Source organism: Hemiscyllium ocellatum, chromosome 44, assembly GCF_020745735.1.
Source record: "Hemiscyllium ocellatum isolate sHemOce1 chromosome 44, sHemOce1.pat.X.cur, whole genome shotgun sequence".
Taxonomy (NCBI): domain Eukaryota; kingdom Metazoa; phylum Chordata; class Chondrichthyes; order Orectolobiformes; family Hemiscylliidae; genus Hemiscyllium; species Hemiscyllium ocellatum.
In genome coordinates, this window is record NC_083444.1 from 10,501,569 (window position 1) to 10,522,413 (window position 20,845).

A 20,845-nucleotide genomic window follows, 5' to 3' on the forward strand; every position below is an offset into this window, starting at 1 on the left:
ACGTGTACATCTCCCGCAAGTAATTTCTTGCTTTCATTGCTCCTCATCTCTACCCAAACAGTTTCCATCTCCTGGTTTCCTGAACTTAGTTCACCCCTCTCTGAAGTCCCAACATCACCTTTATTTAATTAATCACCTTTTTCTGTCTAAGTGTCCTAAATGTCCAGTATCCTTCAATGTTTAGTTCCCAACTCATGTCATCCTCCAGCCGTGTCTCTGCACTGGTCACCAGCTTATTGAATTCTAATTGTGCTCTTATTGCATCAGTTTTGATTTGAAAGCTATGTGAGTCAGATACATTAGGGACATTTAAGCGACTCTTGGATAGACAGATGGAAGTGAGTACAATGAAGGGTATGTAGATTAGTCTGAGCTTAGAGTAGGTTCAAAGGCTGGTACAACATCAAAGGGCCGAAGGGCCTGGACTGTGCTGTACTGTTCTATGTTTTACGCTCAAATGCAGTCTTTAGCTTTGTTCTTTTCATTCCTCCTATAAATTCCAGTGTTACCTGTTGGTTTATTCGTAGATGCATGTAGTCAGGGTCTGGCGATGGAGGAGGCCACACGATGCCTGGAGGAAGAGCGCCTCATCTTCCGCCTAGGAACCCTCCAGCCACACGGGATGAATGTAGATTTCTCCAGCTTCCTCATTTCCCCTCCCCCCCACCTTATCTCAGTCCCAACCCCCGGACTCAGCACTCTTGACTTACAATCTTCTTCCCGACCTCTCCGGCCTATCACCCTCACCTCCTTCCACCTATCGTGTTCCCAACGCCCCTCCCCCCAAATTCCTTCCCCCAAATTCCCTCCCCCCCTACCCTTTATCTCAGCCCGCTTGGCACACCAGCCTCATTCCTGAAGGAGGGCTTATGCCCGAAACGTCGATTCTCCTGCTCCTAGGATGCTGCCTGACCTGCTGCGCTTTTCCAGCACCACATTTTTCAAATCATTGATCACTCCCTCGATTTTCCTGATACCTGATAGCTGCCCATCTACAATCAATCAGGCTGCATGTTTGGTCACACAGTTTGCCTGGACAGTGTGATCCTAACTAACTTTGAATTTGATACCCAGCTGTTTTCTTCTGTGAACCTATTGAATTGCCATTAGCTGACTGAGTCTGTGTTCCTTGCTCAGCCGTGTCCTGATGTCTACTGGTTCCCCATTCTCTCTGAACGAGCCTGTGATGAGTTGGTGCAAGAACTGGAGCATTATGGCCAGTGGTCTGGAGGAAAACATGAGGTAAGAAGGCCGGTTTCAGAGCAACGCACAGATCCATCCTTGTTTCTATGGGAACAAGGTAAAATTAGATCGATCTATTAGGCCTACTCCTGTTTCTAAGGCAACAGGGTCACACGAGGCCAATTCACTAGGCCCATGCTTGTTTCTAAGACAACAGGATCACACTAGGCCAATCACTAGGCCCATGCTTGTTTCTAAGGCAACAGGGTCACACGAGGCCAATCACTAGGCCCATGCTTGTTTCTAAGGCAACAGGATCACACGAGGCCCACGTTGTTTCTAAGGCAACAGGATCACACGAGGCCAATCACTAGGCCCATGCTTGTTTCTAAGGCAACAGGATCACACTAGGCCAATCACTAGGCCCATGCTTGTTTCTAAGGCAACAGGATTACATTAAGCCAATCACTAGGCCCATGCTTGTTTCTAAGACAACAGGATCACATTAAGCCAATCACTAGGCCCATGCTTGTTTCTAAGGCAACAGGATCACATTAAGCCAATCACTAGGCCCATGCTTGTTTCTAAGGCAACAGGGTGACACGAGGCCAATCCACTAGGGCCATTCCGTTAGAGAAGCAATGAGGTCACATCAGGTCAGTTCTTTGATGTCAATATTAGTGATGGAGTGTGTAACCTTAAAGAACACTTGTGTCTGCTGTTTAGGTAAAATGAGCAAGGCCAGGGTCTTTGCTCCCAAAAGGATTGCTGACCCTGGCCACAGGCCCCCCACACAGCTAACCCTTCACTGTCGGTCAATGTGCCGCTCAGAGGAGTTAGGCGGCAACGCGAATGAATTGAGACCTTAGCTGAAAGGAAGTTGAATTGATCAACGGCTGTCTGAGATGGCTGATGAGGTGCACACCAGCCATCAGCTTGTTCATCTCACTGGCAGCCATATTGTCTCACTACTGCCTTGAGTCTTGTCCTACTGCCACAATCCTTCTCACATTGTGTTATACTTTGTCCTGGGAAATAAGTCGCTTTTGAGTTCTCGTCTCTGCTGAACAACAATTGGTTTCTTCAGCACCAAACGGACGGGACGCAAACAGCAACGTAATTTTAAATTGTCCATACTTGGTGAAGAAATTTGGACCAGGATAAAGTAACCCTGCTTTCTCAGCGCCCCACCCTCCGCTTAACCTCGAACACTGATGCTCATCTGGAAGATGCAGGGCATCAGCTTCCAAAAGCACATTCCAAATCCAGGGCCTCTATCCTCGAGATGGACAAAGGTAGCAGATCCATGGAAATACCGTGCAAGTTCCCGTCCAAATCCCACACCATCCTGACTTGGAAATATACTGTCTCCGGATGAAAATCCTGGAACTCTCGCTCAAACAGCACTGGGTGTTCCCTACAGCACATGGACTGTGGTGGGTCAATATGACAATGCAGCACCACCTTAAGGTCAGCATTTATTCCCCATCCCTAATTGCCCAGAGGGCAGTTAAGAGTCAACTACTTGTTGTGGGCCTGGCGTCACATATAGGCCAGACCGGGCAAGGGTGGCCATTTCCTTGCCGAAAGGACATTAGCAAACCAGCTGGGTTTTCCTAACAATGTATTCATGGTCATCATTAGACTCTTAATTCCAAATTTTTATCACACTCAAATTCCATCATCTGCCATGGCGGGATTCGAACCTGGGTCCCCAGAACACTACTTCAGTGTCTCGCTTAACGATCCAGTGATAATGCCAGTAGGCCACCTAGAAATTAGGGATGGGCAATACCTAGCGATGTCCACATCCCAAAAGTGAACCAAAAAAAACATTAAGGAGTAGAAATGGAGATTGTTGACTAGTGTCATTTAGGGAATAGAAATCCGCCTTTCTTACCTGATCTACTTACATGTGACTCCAGGCCCATAGTGGTGTGATTGACTCCTAATGGCCTCGGAACCGGCTGACCAAGCGACTGAAACCAAGGGCTAAAAGAGATGGGCAACATTATAGACATAGGTGGTGGATGGTACATTGTGAGATGCCTTTTAACCTTTACTGCTCTTGTTGACTTCTGTTGCCATGGCTTCATTACTTTAGCCACCGGTTCTCTCGATGTTCACTGCTACGATAGAACAGTTAGCCCAGCCTGAGTGGATTGTGTTTGTTATGGACCAGCCCAAACCCCCTCAAAATACATTAAGAAGATTCCCAGACCCTAACTCTTCCTTCCTTTGAAGGCAAGTGCCAGGTATTGCGTTCCAGATGCAAGTCAACTGATCAAAGTACCAGTGTTGAAGCAAAGCACACTTTATTCATATGCTGTGGTTAAAATATAATCAAGGAAAAAATTGGAATAACTTCACTCTGTTGAAAACGTTAACAGAATAACGGTTTATTTAACTGTTAAATAGTGACTGTTCCAATATAGTAACGTCTCAGAAACACACCCTTGGCAAAGGCAAATTCAGTAAAATAAATTGTCTCGCGTGCAATTCTAGCAGCAGCAAGAGATGCTTTTACCTGGAACTGACAAAGAAGGAAGACAACTTACTCCCCAACAATTGCTACTGAGAAACTACAACTAATAAACCTGGTTCTGTGGGCGCTTGACCCCACCCGGTCAGGCTGCTTCTGTTAGAGTCACAGACATATACAGCACAGAAACAGACCCTTCGTTCCAACTTGTCCAGGCCGACCAGGTATCCTAACCTAATCTAGTCCCACTTGCCAGCACCCGGCCCATATCCCTCGAACTCCTTCCTACTCATATACCCATCCAGATGCCTTTTAAATGTTATAATTGTACCAGCCTCCATCACTTCCTCTGGCAGCTCATTCCATACACACCACCCTCTGCGTGAAAAAGTTGCCCCTTAGGTCCCTTCTAAATTTTCCCCTCTCACCCTAAACCTATGCCCTCTAGTTCTGGGCTCCCCGATCCCAGGGAAAAGACTTTGTCTATTTATCCTATCCATGCCCCTCATGATTTTATAAACCTCTGTAAGGTCACCCCTCAGCCTCCGACGCTCCAGGGAAAACAGCCCCAGCCTGTTCAGCCTCTCCCTGTAGCTCAGATCCTCCAACCCTGGCAACATCCTTGTTAATCTCTTCTGAACCCTTTCAAGTTTCACAACATCTTTCCGATAGGAAGGAGACCAGAATTGCACACAATATTCCAACAGTAGCCTAACCAATGTCCTGTACAGCCGCAACATGACCTCCCAACTCCTGTACTCAATACTCTGACCAATAAAGGAAAGCATACCAAATGCCTTCTTCACTATCCTATCTACCTGCGACTCCACTTTCAAGGAGCTATGAACCTGCACTCCAAGGTCTCTTTGTTCAGCAACACTCCCGAGGACCTTACCATTAAGTCTATAAGTCCTGCTAAGATTTGCTTTCCCAAAATGCAGCACCTCGCATTTGTCTAAATTAACCTCCATCTGCCACTCCTCAGCCCATTGGCCCATCTGACCAAGATCCCATTGTACACTGAAGTAACCTTCTTCTCTGTCCACTGCACCTCCACTTTTTGTACCATCTGGACACCTACTAACTATACCTCTTATACTCACATGGGTCCCATCGTTAAAAACAAAATCCAAGGCTTCACAAGACTTGTAAATCTCTTCTGAACCCTTTCAAGTTTCACAACATCCTTCCTATAGCAGGGTGACCAGAATTGCACACTATATTCCAAAACTGGCCTAACCAATGTCCTGTACAGCCGCAACATGACCTTCCCACTCTTAAACTCAATACTCTGACCAATAAAGGAAAGCATACCAAACGCCGCCTTCACTATCCTATCGACCTTATGGGCTTTGAAGCCGACAGATTTGCACTTTTGTCTCACCCTTCAGAAAGAAACCAGGGCCAAATACACCGCCTAAAGCCAAAGTTTCGTCATCGATTGTTGCCTCCCAATTAAAAAGGTCAAGGGTTCAAGGCCTGCCTCAGAATTGGCAGCCTGTAATCTTACCCGGTTTCATTTCAGGCTGGAAATCAGCTATCTTGACCCTGTGTAACTCCAGCACTACAGTAACTGTCCTCTGAGATCTCTGAGCACATCGTTCCGTCAAGGGCGATATGGGATGGGTAATAAAATCTGACGTTTGCATTGACATCCGCATCCCATGAAAGGACTTATAAAAAAGTGAGGCAGACATTTATCGCCTGCCTGGAATTAACCCTTGAGATGCTGTGCTACCTTTAGCTCCTGTTGCTAGTGCTGCTAGGGATTATTACCCAGGGACATTGAAGGAACTGAGATATATTTCACCATCAGAGTGGTGTGGGATTTGGAGGGCCCCCTGTTTCCCATGTTAACGACAGTGACAACTTCAGAATTGTCTGTAAAGTGCTGAAGTCATGAACAGTGCTACATAAATGCACGTGCATCTTTCTCTCTGTGTAAGCGTCTTGCTGCGGTTATGGTTTCTCCCAGGACTCGCGGCTCAGCGGAGGTTACGAGAACGTCCCGACCGTTGACATTCACCTGAAGCAGGTCGGCTTTGAGAGGGAATGGCTGAAGTTCCTGAGGAAGTACATTGCCCCTGTGACAGAGAAGTTATATCCTGGTTATTATACCAAGGTACACAGAAAGGGGGGGGGCCTGGAGCAGGGCGGGGGGTGTGAGAGGGACAGAGGAAGGGACAGGAGACCTGCGGAGAAGAGGGCGGCACTGCTGCCTCAGTGGTTAGCACGGCTGCCTCACAGCGCCAGGGACCCGGGTTCGACTCCAGCCTGGGGCAGACTGTCTGTGTGGAGTTTGCATATTCTCCCAGCGCCTGCTCCGGTTTCCTCCCGCAATCCAAAGACGTGCAGGTTGGGGTGAATTGGCCGCGCTAAATTGCCCCGTTAGTCAGCGGGAAACTGGGTCTGGGTGGGTTACTCTTCAGAGGGTCGGTGTGGACTGGTTGGGCCGAAGGGCCTGTTTCCACACTGTCGGGAATCTAATCTAATTTGGTGCCATCAATATAAGAAAGTTACTTGCAAACACATTAAGAAATTTACAGTCCACTTTTAAAAATACATTGAAGACACAGATGAGAATTTTTTTCATGCACATGGTTATGAGTGTTTGGAAGTCTTTCTCACAAAGCCAAGTCCTTGAATGTTTCTAAGGCAGAGGGATAGATTAATGCTAAGCGAGGGGTGAAATGGCGATTATTGAGGCCAGGCGGGATATATCTGCTGTGCCCCGATTTGAAGCTTACTTGAGAGGCCTGCTTTTCTGTTGGCATAATCCCACCCTCACCCAAGCGAGCGGTGAGTGTGTGCACCTTGCTTCCACGGGGGATTGCGATAAAGGGTGATGGTGGGTAAACATGGCGGTTGGGGGGGGGGGGGGGGGGGGGGGGGGGGGGGGGGGGGGGGGGGGGGGCGTGGGGTAGAGAAGAGAACAGAAGGGGGAATGGTGATGGGGTTGAAAGGAGAGGGTGTGGGAGGAGGCCTTTGTAGAGCAGAAACACTGGCACGGATCAAGCACAAAATGCTGAAGAAACTCAGCAGGTCAGGCAGCATCTGTGGGGAGAAAAATCTTTCAGACTGATAAAGTTTCTAACCAAAGGATCATCAAGTGGAATGCTTGACTATAGTATGTATTTCTAATTGCTCTGTTATTATGAATTTTATAATAGATAAGTAGCTAATTGGCATTCAATTGCCTTTTTGAGTAAGGGAGTTACATTGGGAGTTTTCCAATCCTCTGATTTGCCAGAGTCTAAGGATTCCTGGAAGATGACTGCCAGTGCATCTGGCGCCACATCCTTTAATCTCCCAGGATACAACCCATCGGGTCCAGGGGATTTGTCCGACCCTGTGTTGGGACTGTTGGACGGGGCACCTCCAGAGAGTTGAGGGTGTTGCTGACAGGAGAGGGTCCGTCAGGATTACACCCGCCCCCCCCCCCCCCCCCGTGTCTCTCTATCTCAGGTCTCGATCTTTCCGACAGGCCGAGGCGGTGATGAACTTCATGGTCCGGTATCGTCCGGATGAGCAGCCATCGCTCCGGCCTCATCACGATTCGTCAACGTTCACCATCAACATTGCCCTCAACACCAAGGGCGTTGACTATGAGGTGAGTAACTGCTGCTGACTGTCAGCTTTCCCTCTCGGGAGAAGGTGGGTCCCCAGGCAGGGCCCAGTACAGGAATAGCTGGACCCCTTCACTCTTTCACTTGATTTCTCCTCAAACCATCACTTAGTCCCTCCATTCTCTCTTTTGCTCAGAAACTACCTCATTTTCAGTTGATTCTCCCCTCATTCAGTTCCTCCTCACATGATTACTCTCTCACTCGATTTCCCCCTCACTCGATTTCCCCCTCACTCGATTTCCCCCCTCACTCGATTTCCCCCTCACTCGATTTCCCCCTCACTCGATTTCCCCTCACTCAATTTCTCCCCTCACTCAATTTCCCCTCTCACTCAATTCCCCCCTTACTCTCTCACTCGATTCCCCCTCACTCGATTCCCCCTCACTCGATTTCCCCCTCACTCAATTCCCCCATTACTCTCTCACTCGATTTCCCCCTCACTCAATTTCCCCCCTCACTCGATTTCCCCCTTACTCTCTCACTCGATTTCCCCCTCACTCAATTTCCCCCTCACTCGATTTCCCCCTCACTCGATTTCCCCCTCACTCGATTTCCCCTCACACAATTTCTCCCCTCACTCAATTTCCCCTCTCACTCAATTCCCCCCTTACTCTCTCACTCGATTCCCCCTCACTCGATTCCCCCTCACTCGATTTCCCCCTCACTCAATTCCCCCATTACTCTCTCACTCGATTTCCCCCTCACTCAATTTCCCCTCACTCGATTTCCCCCTTCACTCGATTTCCCCTCTCACTCAATTCCCCCCTTACTCTCTCACTCGATTCCCCCCTCACTCGATTTCCCCCCTCACTCAATTTCCCCCCTCACTCAATTTCCCCCCTCACTCGATTTCCCCCTCACTCGATTCCCCCTCACTCGATTCCCCCCACTCGATTTCCCCCTCACTCAATTCCCCCATTACTCTCTCACTCGATTTCCCCCTCACTCAATTTCCCCCCTCACTCGATTTCCCCCTTACTCTCTCACTCGATTTCCCCCTCACTCAATTTCCCCCTCACTCGATTTCCCCCTCACTCGATTTCCCCCTCACTCGATTTCCCCTCACTCAATTTCTCCCCTCACTCAATTTCCCCTCTCACTCAATTCCCCCCTTACTCTCTCACTCGATTCCCCCTCACTCGATTCCCCCTCACTCGATTTCCCCCTCACTCAATTCCCCCATTACTCTCTCACTCGATTTCCCCCTCACTCAATTTCCCCTCACTCGATTTCCCCCTTCACTCGATTTCCCCTCTCACTCAATTCCCCCCTTACTCTCTCACTCGATTCCCACCTCACTCAATTTCCCCCCTCACTCAATTTCCCCCCTCACTCAATTTCCCCCCTCACTCGATTTCCCCCTCACTCGATTCCCCCTCACTCGATTTCCCCCCTCACTCGATTTCCCCCCACTCGATTTCTCCCCTCACTCGATTCCCCCCACTCAATTTCTCCCCTCACTCAATTTCCCCTCTCACTCAATTCCCCCCTTACTCTCTCACTCGATTCCCCCTCACTCGATTCCCCCTCACTCGATTCCCCCCTCACTCGATTCCCCCTCACTCGATTTCCCCTCACTCTCTCACTTGATTTCCCCCCCACTCGATTTCCCCTTCACTCGATTCCCCCCTCACTCAATTTCCCCTCTCACTCGATTTCCCCTCACTCTCTCACTCGATTCTCCCCTCACTCGATTTCTCCCCTCACTCGATTTCCCCCTCACTCGATTTCCCCTCTCACTCGATTTCCCCTCACTCTCTCACTCGATTTTCCCCTCACTCGATTTCCCCCTCACTTGATTTCCCCCTCACCCGATTTCCCCCTCACTCGATTTCCCCCTCACTCGATTTCCCCTCTCACACAATTCCCCCCTTACTCTCTCACTCGATTTCCCCCTCACTCGATTGCCCCTCACTCTGTCACTCGATTTCCCCCCACTCGATTTCCCCCTCACTCAATTCCCCCTTCACTCTGTCACTCGATTTCCCCCACTCGATTTCCCCCTTACTCTCTCACTCGACGTCCCCCACTCGATTTTTCCCCCCACTCGATTCCCCCCTCACTCGATTTCCCCCTTGCTCAATTTCCCCCTCACTCGATTTCCCCTCACTCTCTCACTCGATTTCTCCCCATCACTCGATTTCCCCCCTTACTCGATTTCCCCCCCACCCGATTTCCCCCTCACTTGATTTCCCCCTCACTCGATTTCCCCCCACTCGATTTTTCCCTCACTCGATTCCCCCCTCACTCGATTCCCCCCCTCTCTCAGACACTCCTCACTCTCTCACTCAGTCCCTCCTTCCCTTCTTCACGATTCCTCCTCACCCTCTCACTTGTCCCTCCTCACCCTCTCGCTCGATGTCCTCCTCACCGCCTCCCTCGTCTTTGTTTGTGAGTGAGTCTGCGCCATGGAGCCACGCCTGGGTGAGAGTGATCACTTGGATTCCACTCTGTGTGAAGGTGTAGGCCGATGACAGGAGGTCATTGGTTGACATGACATTGCAGTTGCCTCATTTGGAGGTGTGGGACGAGGTGGGGTGGTGGTGGCGGCGTCGGGGATTACCATTAGGCTGAGCCCTGTGCTCGAAGTCCCAGGCTGATGGGCTGTTTCTGAAAATCCTCTCACGTTGTTGTATTCTCTGCAGGGTGGAGGTTGCAGGTTCCTGAGGTACAACTGCTCGATCGAGGCTCCCCGTAAGGGATGGTCCCTCATGCACCCCGGCCGACTCACCCACTTCCACGAGGGCCTGCCCACCACCCGGGGGACTCGCTACATCATGGTTTCCTTTGTGGACCCTTGACGGGGTCGGAGGGAGGGACGAGTGATTGGACTGGCGGAGGCTGATGACTTGAACAGAGGCCTTTTCCGAAGCCACTCCCTGACGCGATGACACCTCACTTGACAATGAAGAGCAACCTGACCAGAAACTGCCTTCCAGTGGCCACCCGCCCCTCCACCCACTCGAAGCGCACTTCTCAAAACTCCCAACCAAAGCCCCCTTCCTCGTTAGCCTTCTCTGTGGGACCTGTTGCCCTTCACCCCTGGTGGTGTCACCACCGTAGATCGCCTGAGGGACCCACTCCACCCATTGGCAATCGTCAACTTCAACCTCTGAGCCCAATAAGAAGGACAAGGACTCTGGACACCAAGCGTTGGATAAACTGATGGCCCCACGTTGCAGCTGCCTGATCCTTTAGGAAACTGGAGCAGGAGAATGCTACTTCACCCCCTCCAATCCTTCTCCATTAAATCATCAAGAGTATGGCTGATCTACTACCTCAACCCGAAGATCCCTCGTTTCCCTTAATGACTTTTTAAAAAGAAAATCTCAGTCTCGAACGTACTCGCTGAGTGAAAAAAATCCCGCCCCATCTCAGTTCTGACACTGTCCTCCTCGGGCCTAGGCATCCACCACCCACCTCCCCTGCCCTGGGCGAGAGGCCTACCCATATAGAGCTATCAAGCTCATTTAGCCTTGTACAGGTGTCTCAGTGAGACTGTCTATCAGATGTAGGCTGCTCCTAAAAAACCATTCTTTCATGAGATTTGGCGAGGCCAGCATTTGGCAACTTCGAAGCTCATGTCGCCTCAGTTCAGACGTTTGAAAAGTGAACCAGCAGCTTGTAACCGTGTAACTCCTTCCCAACACGAGGGTTTTCCCATTCTCTTCCACAGGGTGTGGCCATCAATGGGGAAGGGTCAGCTTTTATTGCCCATCCCTCAATTACCCTTGAAGTGAGATGCTCGCTCGGACATTTCAGAGAATCGTTAAGAGTCTACCACGTTGTTGTGGGCCTGGAACCACGTGTAGGCCAGACCGGCTAAGAATGTCAGATTTCTTCCTCTTAAAGAAAACCAGTCTCGTTTCTACAACAATCGGTGGTCACCATCAGAGACTGGATTTTGATTCCAGGATTTTAACAGGTTAAATTCATCTTGGCAGGATCTGAATCTGCGCCTGTTTCCCTGAGCCATAACCTGGGATCTCTGACTTACAGGTTCAGTTCATTCCGAGATCGTTTCCCCCTCTTCTATCCCGGGTGCTCTCGTATTACCGTGGGCGGCATGGTGGCACAGTGGTTAGCACTGCAGCCTCACAGCGCCAGAGACCCGGGTTCAATTCCCGCCTCAGGCGACTGACTGTGTGGAGTTTGCACGTTCTCCCTGTGTCTGCATGGGTGTGCTCCGGTTTCCTCCCACAGTCCAAAGATGTGCGAATTGGCCATGCTAAATTGCCTGTAGTGTTAGGTAGGGGGTATGGGTGGGTTGCGCTTCGGCGGGTCGGTGTGGACTTGTTGGGCCGAAGGGCCTGTTTCCACACTGTAAGTAATCTAATCTATAACGTCAATTCCCCACGATCAGATGACCCAGCCTCAGCCTATCAGTGACCACCTTGTCATTTTCCATTTTGGTTTAATACAAAACAAAAATGATCTTCTCCTGCAGAGGGGCGTAGGGAGAGTTCAGTCAGGTTGTGGTGTGGGGGGGGGGGGCATGACCCTCCTCCCCCCAAGTTTAAATCAAGCCATTCAGGGACATTTTCAGACAGAGGAGTGGAGATCTGCAAATCCGTTTCCCCCTCCCTTCCCACAAACCCACACACACCTCCTACAACAACTCCCCCCCACACCCCCTGAAAGCTCGACACTGTGAGATCGACAGATTCTGGTTGGGTAAGGGTTAGGGATCCAGGCAGGTGGATGGAGCTAACACACTGATCAGCCACGGCCATCATGCTTGAGGGGCCGAATGGCTCCGTCTCCATCTCCTCAGTTTGTCCTCGATCTTTCAAGCAGTTTCCCAGCAGCCACCACTTCACCTGTCAGTCCAGGATCATCTAATGCTTATGCACAGAGGCACAGATTTGGGAACATAGACGGCAGATTATCATTTGGATGGGAGACCGCCTGAGAATAGCAGGTGCTGTAGACCACCGGGGCCCTCTTGTAACACAGTAGTAGTATCCCTACCCCTGGATCAGGAGGCCTGGCTTCAGGTCACACTTGCTCCAGTGGTGTCTAGTAGCATCTCTGAACAGGTTGATTAGGTAAAGAATAGGTTAAATGTACTAAAGAAAAAACTAGAGGGCAAATGTTTTGTCCCATTGCACCTGCAGCCAACAGAAAAGGATAGGTCTCAGGTGTGATGGTAATAGTAAGGTTTGAGGGCAGAGAGGATTGTTTGGAGTGTGGGACGATTAGTGAATCAGCCCGTGCTCTTCAGCCTGACCTACTATTTTGCAAGTACACCGTCCAGGACAAAGCAGCTACGCTTGACTGTAGCCCATCCAGCACTCTTTCCAACATTGGCTCAGTGGGGGGACTGTCCACCACCTACAAGTGAGCTGTGTGAGCCCCTCAAGGTTCCTCTGATAGCACCTTCCAACTCATGACCTCTACCAGCTAGGACAACAGCAGCTGATAGGTGGGGACTCCACCACCTGCAAGTTCCCCTCCAGCATCCCTTCAGTGTTGCTGGGACAATACCCTGAAGCTCCCTCCCTCACAGCACTTTGAATGTCCCTATACCAGGCAGACTACAGAGGTTCAAGAGGGCAGATCACTACCACCGTATCCAGGAGACTTAGGGGTGAGCAATAAATGTTGGCCCAGCCAATGTAGCCCACATCTCAGGAATGAATATATTTTTAATAAAAACATTGATTCGATACTTTCTGTTCCTCAATTCCCACAAGCTGGATAAGGGCTGCACTCATCAGAATGTTCTAGACCGTTCATTTTAAGACTTGGTATACCTTGTTTCATGTCAGTTGTGTATGTGAGGGTGATCAACCCAGCCCAGGAGAAAGTAAGTGCGGGTTGGAAGCTGGGCACCGAAGGCTGAAGACCTAATCTTATTTATTGCAAGCTTCTCCCTCACCTTATCGCTTTTCCCTTTCTCTTTTTACTGAGGTGTCTTCACTCCAACTACCCCCCCTCCCCACCAGTGCTCTTCCACCACCTCCCACGGCCTTTTGGGTCAAATCCCTGTGTTCTTTGTGAAAGGGAACCAGAGGATCGATAAGACAAAGGCCTCTCGGATTCTTGGGTGGAGTCTGAGGAAACTCTAGAGGGTTTCTGAAGCCCGTGCCTCTGCCTTCGCCTCTACTGTTGCCCCCCCCCCCCCCCCCCCCCCCCCCCCAACCACCACCTCTCTTCGATCCAGGAATGGAAATAGCCTGAGGAAGACAAAAGCACGTGCCATGATGATGTTGAGAGTGACCGAGGGATTCAGCTTCGATGGGGAGGCTCGGGCCTACGGGAGAAGGGCTGGTCGGTCAACGCCTCTTGTCTCCTTGAGTTCAAGAGAGGCTGTATCTAACCCCCCCCCCTGTAATTCCATGAGGAAGTGATGACCTGACTGGGAGACTCATCTGCTCTCGAGCCTAAATTGTTGCCGGGCGGATGGGTCAAATCTTGGATGCCATCTGGAGGAGAGGTCACTTTGCGCTTGAGTGGGGGCTTCTTTGGATGCAGAGTGGCTGCACCATACCCCTCACCACCACCCTGCCCCCCTTGAGAGACCCTTCCTCTTCCACCTGGCCTACCCCAGCCCTCGAGGATTACCAGCCTCCAGCATCCAGAGCTACTGAGAGGGGTTTTTTAAAAAACCCCACATGTGAACCTTTGGAGGTTACAGGAGTGACTGAGGGTGTCTTACGCACCCAGAAGTGTCGTTTTTGTAAATTTTATATGTATTTTTTAAATGTTATGGAAAAGATGCCTTATATTATATGCTCTTTATTCTCTCTGTGCCTGTTGTTAGATTATTGCACTCCGAGTCACTTCTGTAACTCCCTTGGCAGTCAACCCCCCCATCCTATCGTGAATGGAAGCTTTGCATTTATATAGCATCACTTCAGGAAACCCAGAATGCTTTGTAGCCTTTGAAGTCTTGATCTTGAAGTGTCACTTTTGAAATGCAGGAATCATGACCATCGACTTGCACACAACAATCTCCCACACACAGCGCTAACAAAATATTTTAACCCTGGATGATCATTCATGGATACATATATAGACATCGGTGCGAAGCCTGACAGAACTCCCTCTAATACCACCAGGAATCTGTCATGGTGACCTGGTCGGTCGACGCCTCTTGTCTCCTTGAGTTCAAGAGAGGCTGTATCTAACCCCCTGTGACAAACAAGGTGAGCTACATGTCCAAACGCCAGTGGCGCAGGCAGTGGATCTTGTCTCCACAAACCCACAGTGACCCATTGTGTCCCCGAGGTGAGTGCGTATCTACCAACTGCATTGATAAGCCTGTTTGTTGTGGATTGTGCGATCTTACTATGGTGAAAGTTGGGGGGCTACATTCCCCACCTTGCGACTGGTTGCATTTTACTTAATCACGTGGGATTAACGGAAGGCCCCCTTGGTGATCTTTTGGAGGGTGCGGCTGGGAATGGTCACTCTGAGGCAGGGATCAGTGAAACGACCTGGGTTTGTTCTGACAGCGTGCAGAAGGTGGAACTGGCCACTTCCACCACTTAAAGGGGAAACCCGTTTACCCTGTCGGCCAGATTCCCTGAGACCCACACTGCTTTTGCCACTACAGTACCTCGACATCAGTGGGACACCGGAAACTCTAACGCACCATGTCACTGAGCTGGGTGGATGTATCTTTGACGATATTAATCCTGCAAATGACTCCCACCAGGGTAAGTGAGTGGGTTATTCAGTGTTTGTTCACACTGGGGCTCACTGAGGATGCAATAGGATCCAAACTAAAGGGAGCCATTAAGGAAGATGCATAATATAAAATGGTGTTGAGGTAAAAGATCAGCCAATGAACGATGGAGAGGACTAGAGGGGCTGAATGGCCATATGCTGTTCCTATTTCTTGTTAGAAGAAATGCCGTCTCTGCAAGCTTGGTTCAATATAAGCTGGATTGATCTGTGCTGTGTACGAGATCCAACGTGAAATAAACATGAATAGGATGGAGTCTAAGAGGTGGAGAACATGTATGTTCATAATGTCTCCCTTTGCCTCAGGGTTCCCACAGGGTTATGCAGCCAACCGAATTCCTTTGCAGCTTATCGAACCCCTTAATTTTGATGCTTCCACATCTCTTCCTGATATCCCATCTCATTTCTCCCCATCCTAAATTTGCTCTCTCTCATTTCCTGGACTAGCTAGAAGCCCGATCTGTAATAATGGCTGAACCTTCCTTCAACAAGCGCCCACCCTGCGGTGGTCACCTCCTGTCATGCCATTAGAGGCTGAGACAGCACCAGGGACTTGCCTGTTCAATAAAAAAAATCATGAGATCCACCCCCTAATGAAAGGAAATTAGTTTAATTTAATAAACAATGATTAACTGACTTTGATAACAAAGTATTTCTTGTTGTTTTTAAAAAAAATCACACAATGGGGGAAGGGGAGGTGGGGGTCCTAATGAGTTGCATTCAAACCAAAAACACACAACGCACGATTCCAAACTATGACTAGAATCTCCAGTAAACACGACATACTTGAAACATAATTGTCCATTCTCATTCATGATTATCTTCTCCGGATTTTATTTCCAGGTCTTGGAACATTTCTTCTGCAGAGTTATAGCCTTCCTGCCTTGGTCAGATATTGGTTTGGGGAGGGGGGAGGCGTGGGTCGGTCGCACTCGCCATTGTTGCTGAGGTCCGGAACCCAGGGATGGAGACATCTGCAGTCAACACCTACCCGTGTCTGGTGGACGTGGGTACGCACTCGTTCCAGTGTCCGTCACTTAAATAAACAAATTGGGGTGGTTCTGATCGTTCTTGGAGGAGACAGGGTCAAGAAGAGGTTTGATTAGGGTATTCAAAATCAGATTGGGAAATTGCTGCCATTGGTGCAACGTTTGAGAACCAGGCAGGCAACGGGTTTATGGGGATTGGCAGAGGTGGCAGGGGGTAACATGAGCTGGACCTTTATCATGTAGCAATGGTGAAGTGTTGTCTGGCAGTACGATGGAGGCTGGTTCAGGTGGGGATTGCCAGGGGGAATTAAATGAATTGAAAAGGAAGAATGTGCAGAGAAGGTAAAGAATAGCACATTTCGAGAGCCAACAAACCTACAAGAGGCCTTCTGTGAAGTGACAGTACTGTCATTATAGGTACCTTTAAGTTTGCCCACTTTGACCTTACTGATATGGAGGGCGGTGGCTTGGGTTAAGACAGGAGCAATCGTATCTCTGGCCTGCCTCTGTACTAAGCAGCTTAAGAATGTGTTCATTGTTAGTGAATTCAGTGGAAATGGGAATAAGCTGCCTGCTGTTTGGAGTTGACCGCTAATACAAATGAAGGTAAAAATCACACACCACCAGGTTAGAGTCCAACAGGTTTCATCGGAAGCACACTAGCTTTCAGAGGATGAAGGAGCACCGCTCCGAAAGCTAGTGCTTCCAATTAAAGCTGTTGGACTCTAACCTGGTGGTGTGTGATTTTTAACTTTGTCCACCCCAGTCCAACACCGGCGCTACTCCAAATCATGACAAATGAAGATGGGTATGATTGTTGGAGGTTAATTATCTCACCTACAAGACCTTCAGGGTAGAGACTCGCTAAATCATCCTGGTCAGAGATATTACGATGCAACATGGAACAGCCGAGACTTGACCCAGACCTCCTAGCTCAGAGGTACGTATACTACCACTATGCCATAAAAGCCCTAAGGTCATCCAGGTAGTATCCTAGGCCAGCCACCTTCAGATGCTTGGAATATTGTGTCCAGTTCTGGTCGCCCGACTATAGGAAAGATACAGAGGCTTTGGAGAGGGGGTAAAGGAGGTTTCCCAGGATGCTGCCTGGACTGGGAGGGCTTGCCTTATGAAGAGAGGTTGAATAAACTCAGACTTTTCTCTCTGGAGACAAGGAGGAAGAGAGGAGGCCTGATCGAGGTATAATGAGAGGAAAGGATAGAGTCAATAGCCAGAGACTTTTCCCCAGGGCAGGATTGACTGGTACGAGGGGTCATAGTTTGAAGAAATTAGAGAAAGGTATAGAGGGGACGTTAGAAGTAGGTTCTTTATGCAGAGAGTTGTGAATGTATGGAACGTGTTGCCAGCGGTGGTGGTGGAAGCAGTCATTAGGGACATTTAAGCGATTGCTGGACATGCACATGGATAGCAGTGAGTTGAGGGGCACATAGGTTAAGTTATTTTAATTTACATTAGGATTAACCCTCGGCACAACATCGTGGCCAAAGGGCCTGTTCTGTGCTGTACATTTCTATATTCTATGCTTCATCAATCACTTTCCCTCCATCACAACGTTAGAATGGCATAGTTCACTGATGGGTTACACAGCGTTGAGTTCCATTTGCAACTCCTCCGCCACTGAAGTATTCCATGTCCAGATCCCGGACAACACTTAGAGTGGGAAAAGGCAGCCCCCACATAACTACCAGACAATGACCATCTCCAACAAAAACTAATGTCACCTTTTTTCCTCGTCATTCAATGGCATTACCATCGCTGAATCTCCAACTATCACTATGAAGTCCTGATGAAGGGCTCTGGCCCGAAACGTCGAATTTCCTGCTCCTTGGATGCTGCCTAACCTGCTGTGCTTTAACCAGCAACACATTTTCAGCTCTGATCTCCAGCATCTGCAGACCTCACTATAAATAACTGCACCCCATAACAATACAGTGGCTACAAGAGCAAGTTAGAGGTTAGGAATCCTGCAGCAAGTAACTCATAACTCTCCAAAGCCTATCTGCCATCTACAGGGTATAAGTCAGGAGTGTGATGGAATACTCCCCACTTTCCCACATGGGGAGGCTGTGAGGGGTGACCTTGTAGAGGTTTACAAAATTATGAGGGGCATGGATAGGATAAATAGGCAAAGTCTTTTCCCTGGGGTCGGGCAATCCAGAACTAGAGGGCATAAGTTTAGGGTGAGAGGGGAAAGATATAAAAGAGACCTAAGGGGCAACTTTTTCACACAGAGGGTGGTACGTGTATGGAATGAGCTGCCAGAGGAAGTGGTGGAGGCTGGTACAATTGCAACATTTAAGAGGCATCTGGATGGGTATATGAATAGGAAGGGTTTGGAGGGATATGGGCCGGGTGCTGGCAGGTGGGACTAGATTGGGTTGGGATATCTGGTCGGCATGGACGGGTTGGGCCGAAGGGTCTGTTTCCGTGCTGTACATCTCTATGACTCTAAGTACATATCACTGCAAAGGCCATTTTTACTCCTTCACAGTCTACAAGGTCAGAAAGTAACCCCGTTCTGCACATCTCTCTGACTCTATGAGTGCAGCTCTAACAACACGAAACCCAATACCATTACAAAGCAGTTTGTTTGACTGGCAACTCATCCACAACCTCCGACAGTCACTCTCTCCACCATAGATGTGCAGTGGCAACAGTGTGTACCATGTACAGACTCTGACGTTCACGGATGGCCTGAAATTTTAAAGCTGTTCTCGCTAGTTTTGCGGCTCACCCTTAACAGGGGAATACTTTTCCAACCTCTACTTTGTCAAGCCAATTCAGGATCATTAAATTCAAGCCAGCCCCTCAGTCTTCCAAACAACCAGCGGAAACAATCCCAGCCGGTCCAATCTGTTCTCATAGACTTCCAGGAGCCAAGTGGGGAAATGTCCCTGAAACACCTCCAATCTTTCCTTTAAATAAGGAAGTCGGAACTGTACAGTATGTGTTGTGGTTCTGTTCGCCGAGCTGGAAGTTTTTGTTGCAAAACGTTTCGTCCCCTGGCTAGGAGACATCATCAGTGCTCTGGAGCCTCCTGCGAAGCGCTTCTTTGATGTTTCTTCCGGTATTTATAGTGGTCTGTCCTTGCCGCTTCCGGGTGTCAGTTTCAGCTGTCCGCTGTAGTGGTTGGTATATTGGGTCCAGGTCGATGTGTCTGTTGATGGAGTTTGTGGATGAATGCCATGCCTCTAGGAATTCCCTGGCTGTTCTCTGTCTGGCTTGCCCTATGATAGTAGTGTTTTCCCAGTCGAATTCATGTTGCTTGTTGTCTGAGTGTGTGGCTACTAGGGATAGCTGGTCGTGTCATTTCGTGGCTAGTTGGTGTTCATGTATGCGGATTGTTAGTTGTCTTCCTGTTTGTCCTATATAGTGTTTTGTGCAGTCCTTGCATGGTATTTTGTAAACTACATTAGTTTTGCTCATGTTGGGTATTGGCTCCTTTGTTCTAGTAAGTTGTTGTCTGAGCATGGCTGTTGGTTTGTGTGCCGTTATGAGTCCTAAGGGTCGCAGTAGTCTGGCTGTCAGTTCTGAAACGCTCCTGATGTATGGTAGTGTGGCTAGTCCTTTTGGTTGTGGCATGTCCTCGTTCCGTGGTCTGTCTCTTAGGCATCTGTTGATGAAGTTGTGCGGGTATCCGTTTTTGGCGAATACCTTGTATAGGTATGTGGTCTCACCAATGTCCTGTGCAACTGGAGCATAGCATTCCTACTTTTATTAAGGCAAAACATAGCGGATGCTGGAACTCTGAAAGAAACGTGGTGGCTCAGTGGTTAGCATTGCTGCCTCACAGCACCAGGGTCCCAGGTTCGATTCCTGCCTCGGGTGACTGTCCGTGTGGGGGGTGCTCCGGTTTCCATCCAAAGATGTGCAGGTCCGGGTGAACTGGCCGTGCTACATTGCCCAGAGTGTTAGGTGCGTTAGTCAGAGGGAAATGGGTCTGGGTGGGTTACTCTTCGGAGAGTCGGTGGGCCTGTTTCCACACGGTCAGGAATCTAATCTAACAGTGAATTCCAGACAAACTCAGCAAGTCTGGCAGCATTTGTGGAGAGGGTAACAAAAGTTAACGTTTCGAGTCCAGCGTGACTTCAGAGCTTACTTTTCATTCGATTCCTCTCATTAAATAATTACATCCCATTAGCATTCTGCACTATTATTAGCAAATTGTGACTCACGTCCCAGAACGCCCAAGTGCCTCTGTGTCTTGGAATCCTACAGTTGTTCCCTGTTTAGATAATACTGTTTGTTTTTCATGCTTCTTGCTCAAGAGAATAACCTCACAATGCGAAGCAAAGGGTTTCAGGTTTCCTACAGAGAGATCCTGACCTAGCTTCAGTAGCTGGACTACACTGTGGAGGGGGTGAAGGATCCAGCTGGGAACAGAGAGAGAGAGAGAGATTTAACTCCCTGGCCTAGAAGTGAGAGCGGGAAGGCTAAACATTTCTTGTACAAAATTGGAAAAAGGAGACAGTTTTCTAACGAAACTGTTGCCCAGCGCGTTGCGTTCACACCAGAGACTGGAGAATGGGGTGGATTGGGGAGGGAAGACGCTTTTACTCAAATGGTGGGGGGGAATAGAACTGCCAGGGGTCGGCATTACGCCAAGGGGTCGAAGGGATCGACAGGAGGAACATTGTAGCTGGCATCTAGGAAGATGGCGAGCGTTCCCAGTGAGGTGAAGGTGACGAAGACCCATAGGAACAGCCGGTCCACGACCATAGCCACGTACTGCCAGTCCTCCTTCAGCTGTGAAAGACAAGGAGAAAGGTCACAGCTAAAGCAAGAAAACGGCAGGCTTCATTTCCGGCTTACACCTGAGTAGGCCTCTTCCGCTTCCGTGGGGGAGGTTTTGG

At 49.3% G+C, this 20,845-nt stretch overlaps 2 protein-coding genes across 3 annotated transcripts in view; one reads left to right on the forward strand and one right to left on the reverse strand.

Moving 5' to 3' along the window:
* Nucleotides 1-12,961, forward strand: part of plod3 (procollagen-lysine, 2-oxoglutarate 5-dioxygenase 3) — a 141,355-nt gene extending 128,394 nt beyond the window's left edge. Inside the window, exons 16-19 of the mRNA XM_060854588.1 lie at nt 1,138-1,242; nt 5,640-5,786; nt 7,149-7,274; nt 9,936-12,961. Coding sequence (XP_060710571.1) covers nt 1,138-1,242; nt 5,640-5,786; nt 7,149-7,274; nt 9,936-10,091 — 534 coding nt within the window. The 3' untranslated portion in view covers nt 10,092-12,961. The remainder of the gene's footprint in view (nt 1-1,137; nt 1,243-5,639; nt 5,787-7,148; nt 7,275-9,935) is intronic.
* Nucleotides 12,962-16,700: 3,739 nt separating this feature from the next.
* chrnb1 (cholinergic receptor, nicotinic, beta 1 (muscle)) overlaps nt 16,701-20,845 on the reverse strand; it is a 58,414-nt gene continuing 54,269 nt past the window's right edge. For both annotated transcript variants that reach the window (XM_060854590.1, XM_060854589.1), the window contains exon 11: nt 16,701-20,738. In XM_060854590.1, the coding sequence (XP_060710573.1) occupies nt 20,589-20,738 (150 nt within the window). In that variant the 3' untranslated portion in view covers nt 16,701-20,588. The remainder of the gene's footprint in view (nt 20,739-20,845) is intronic.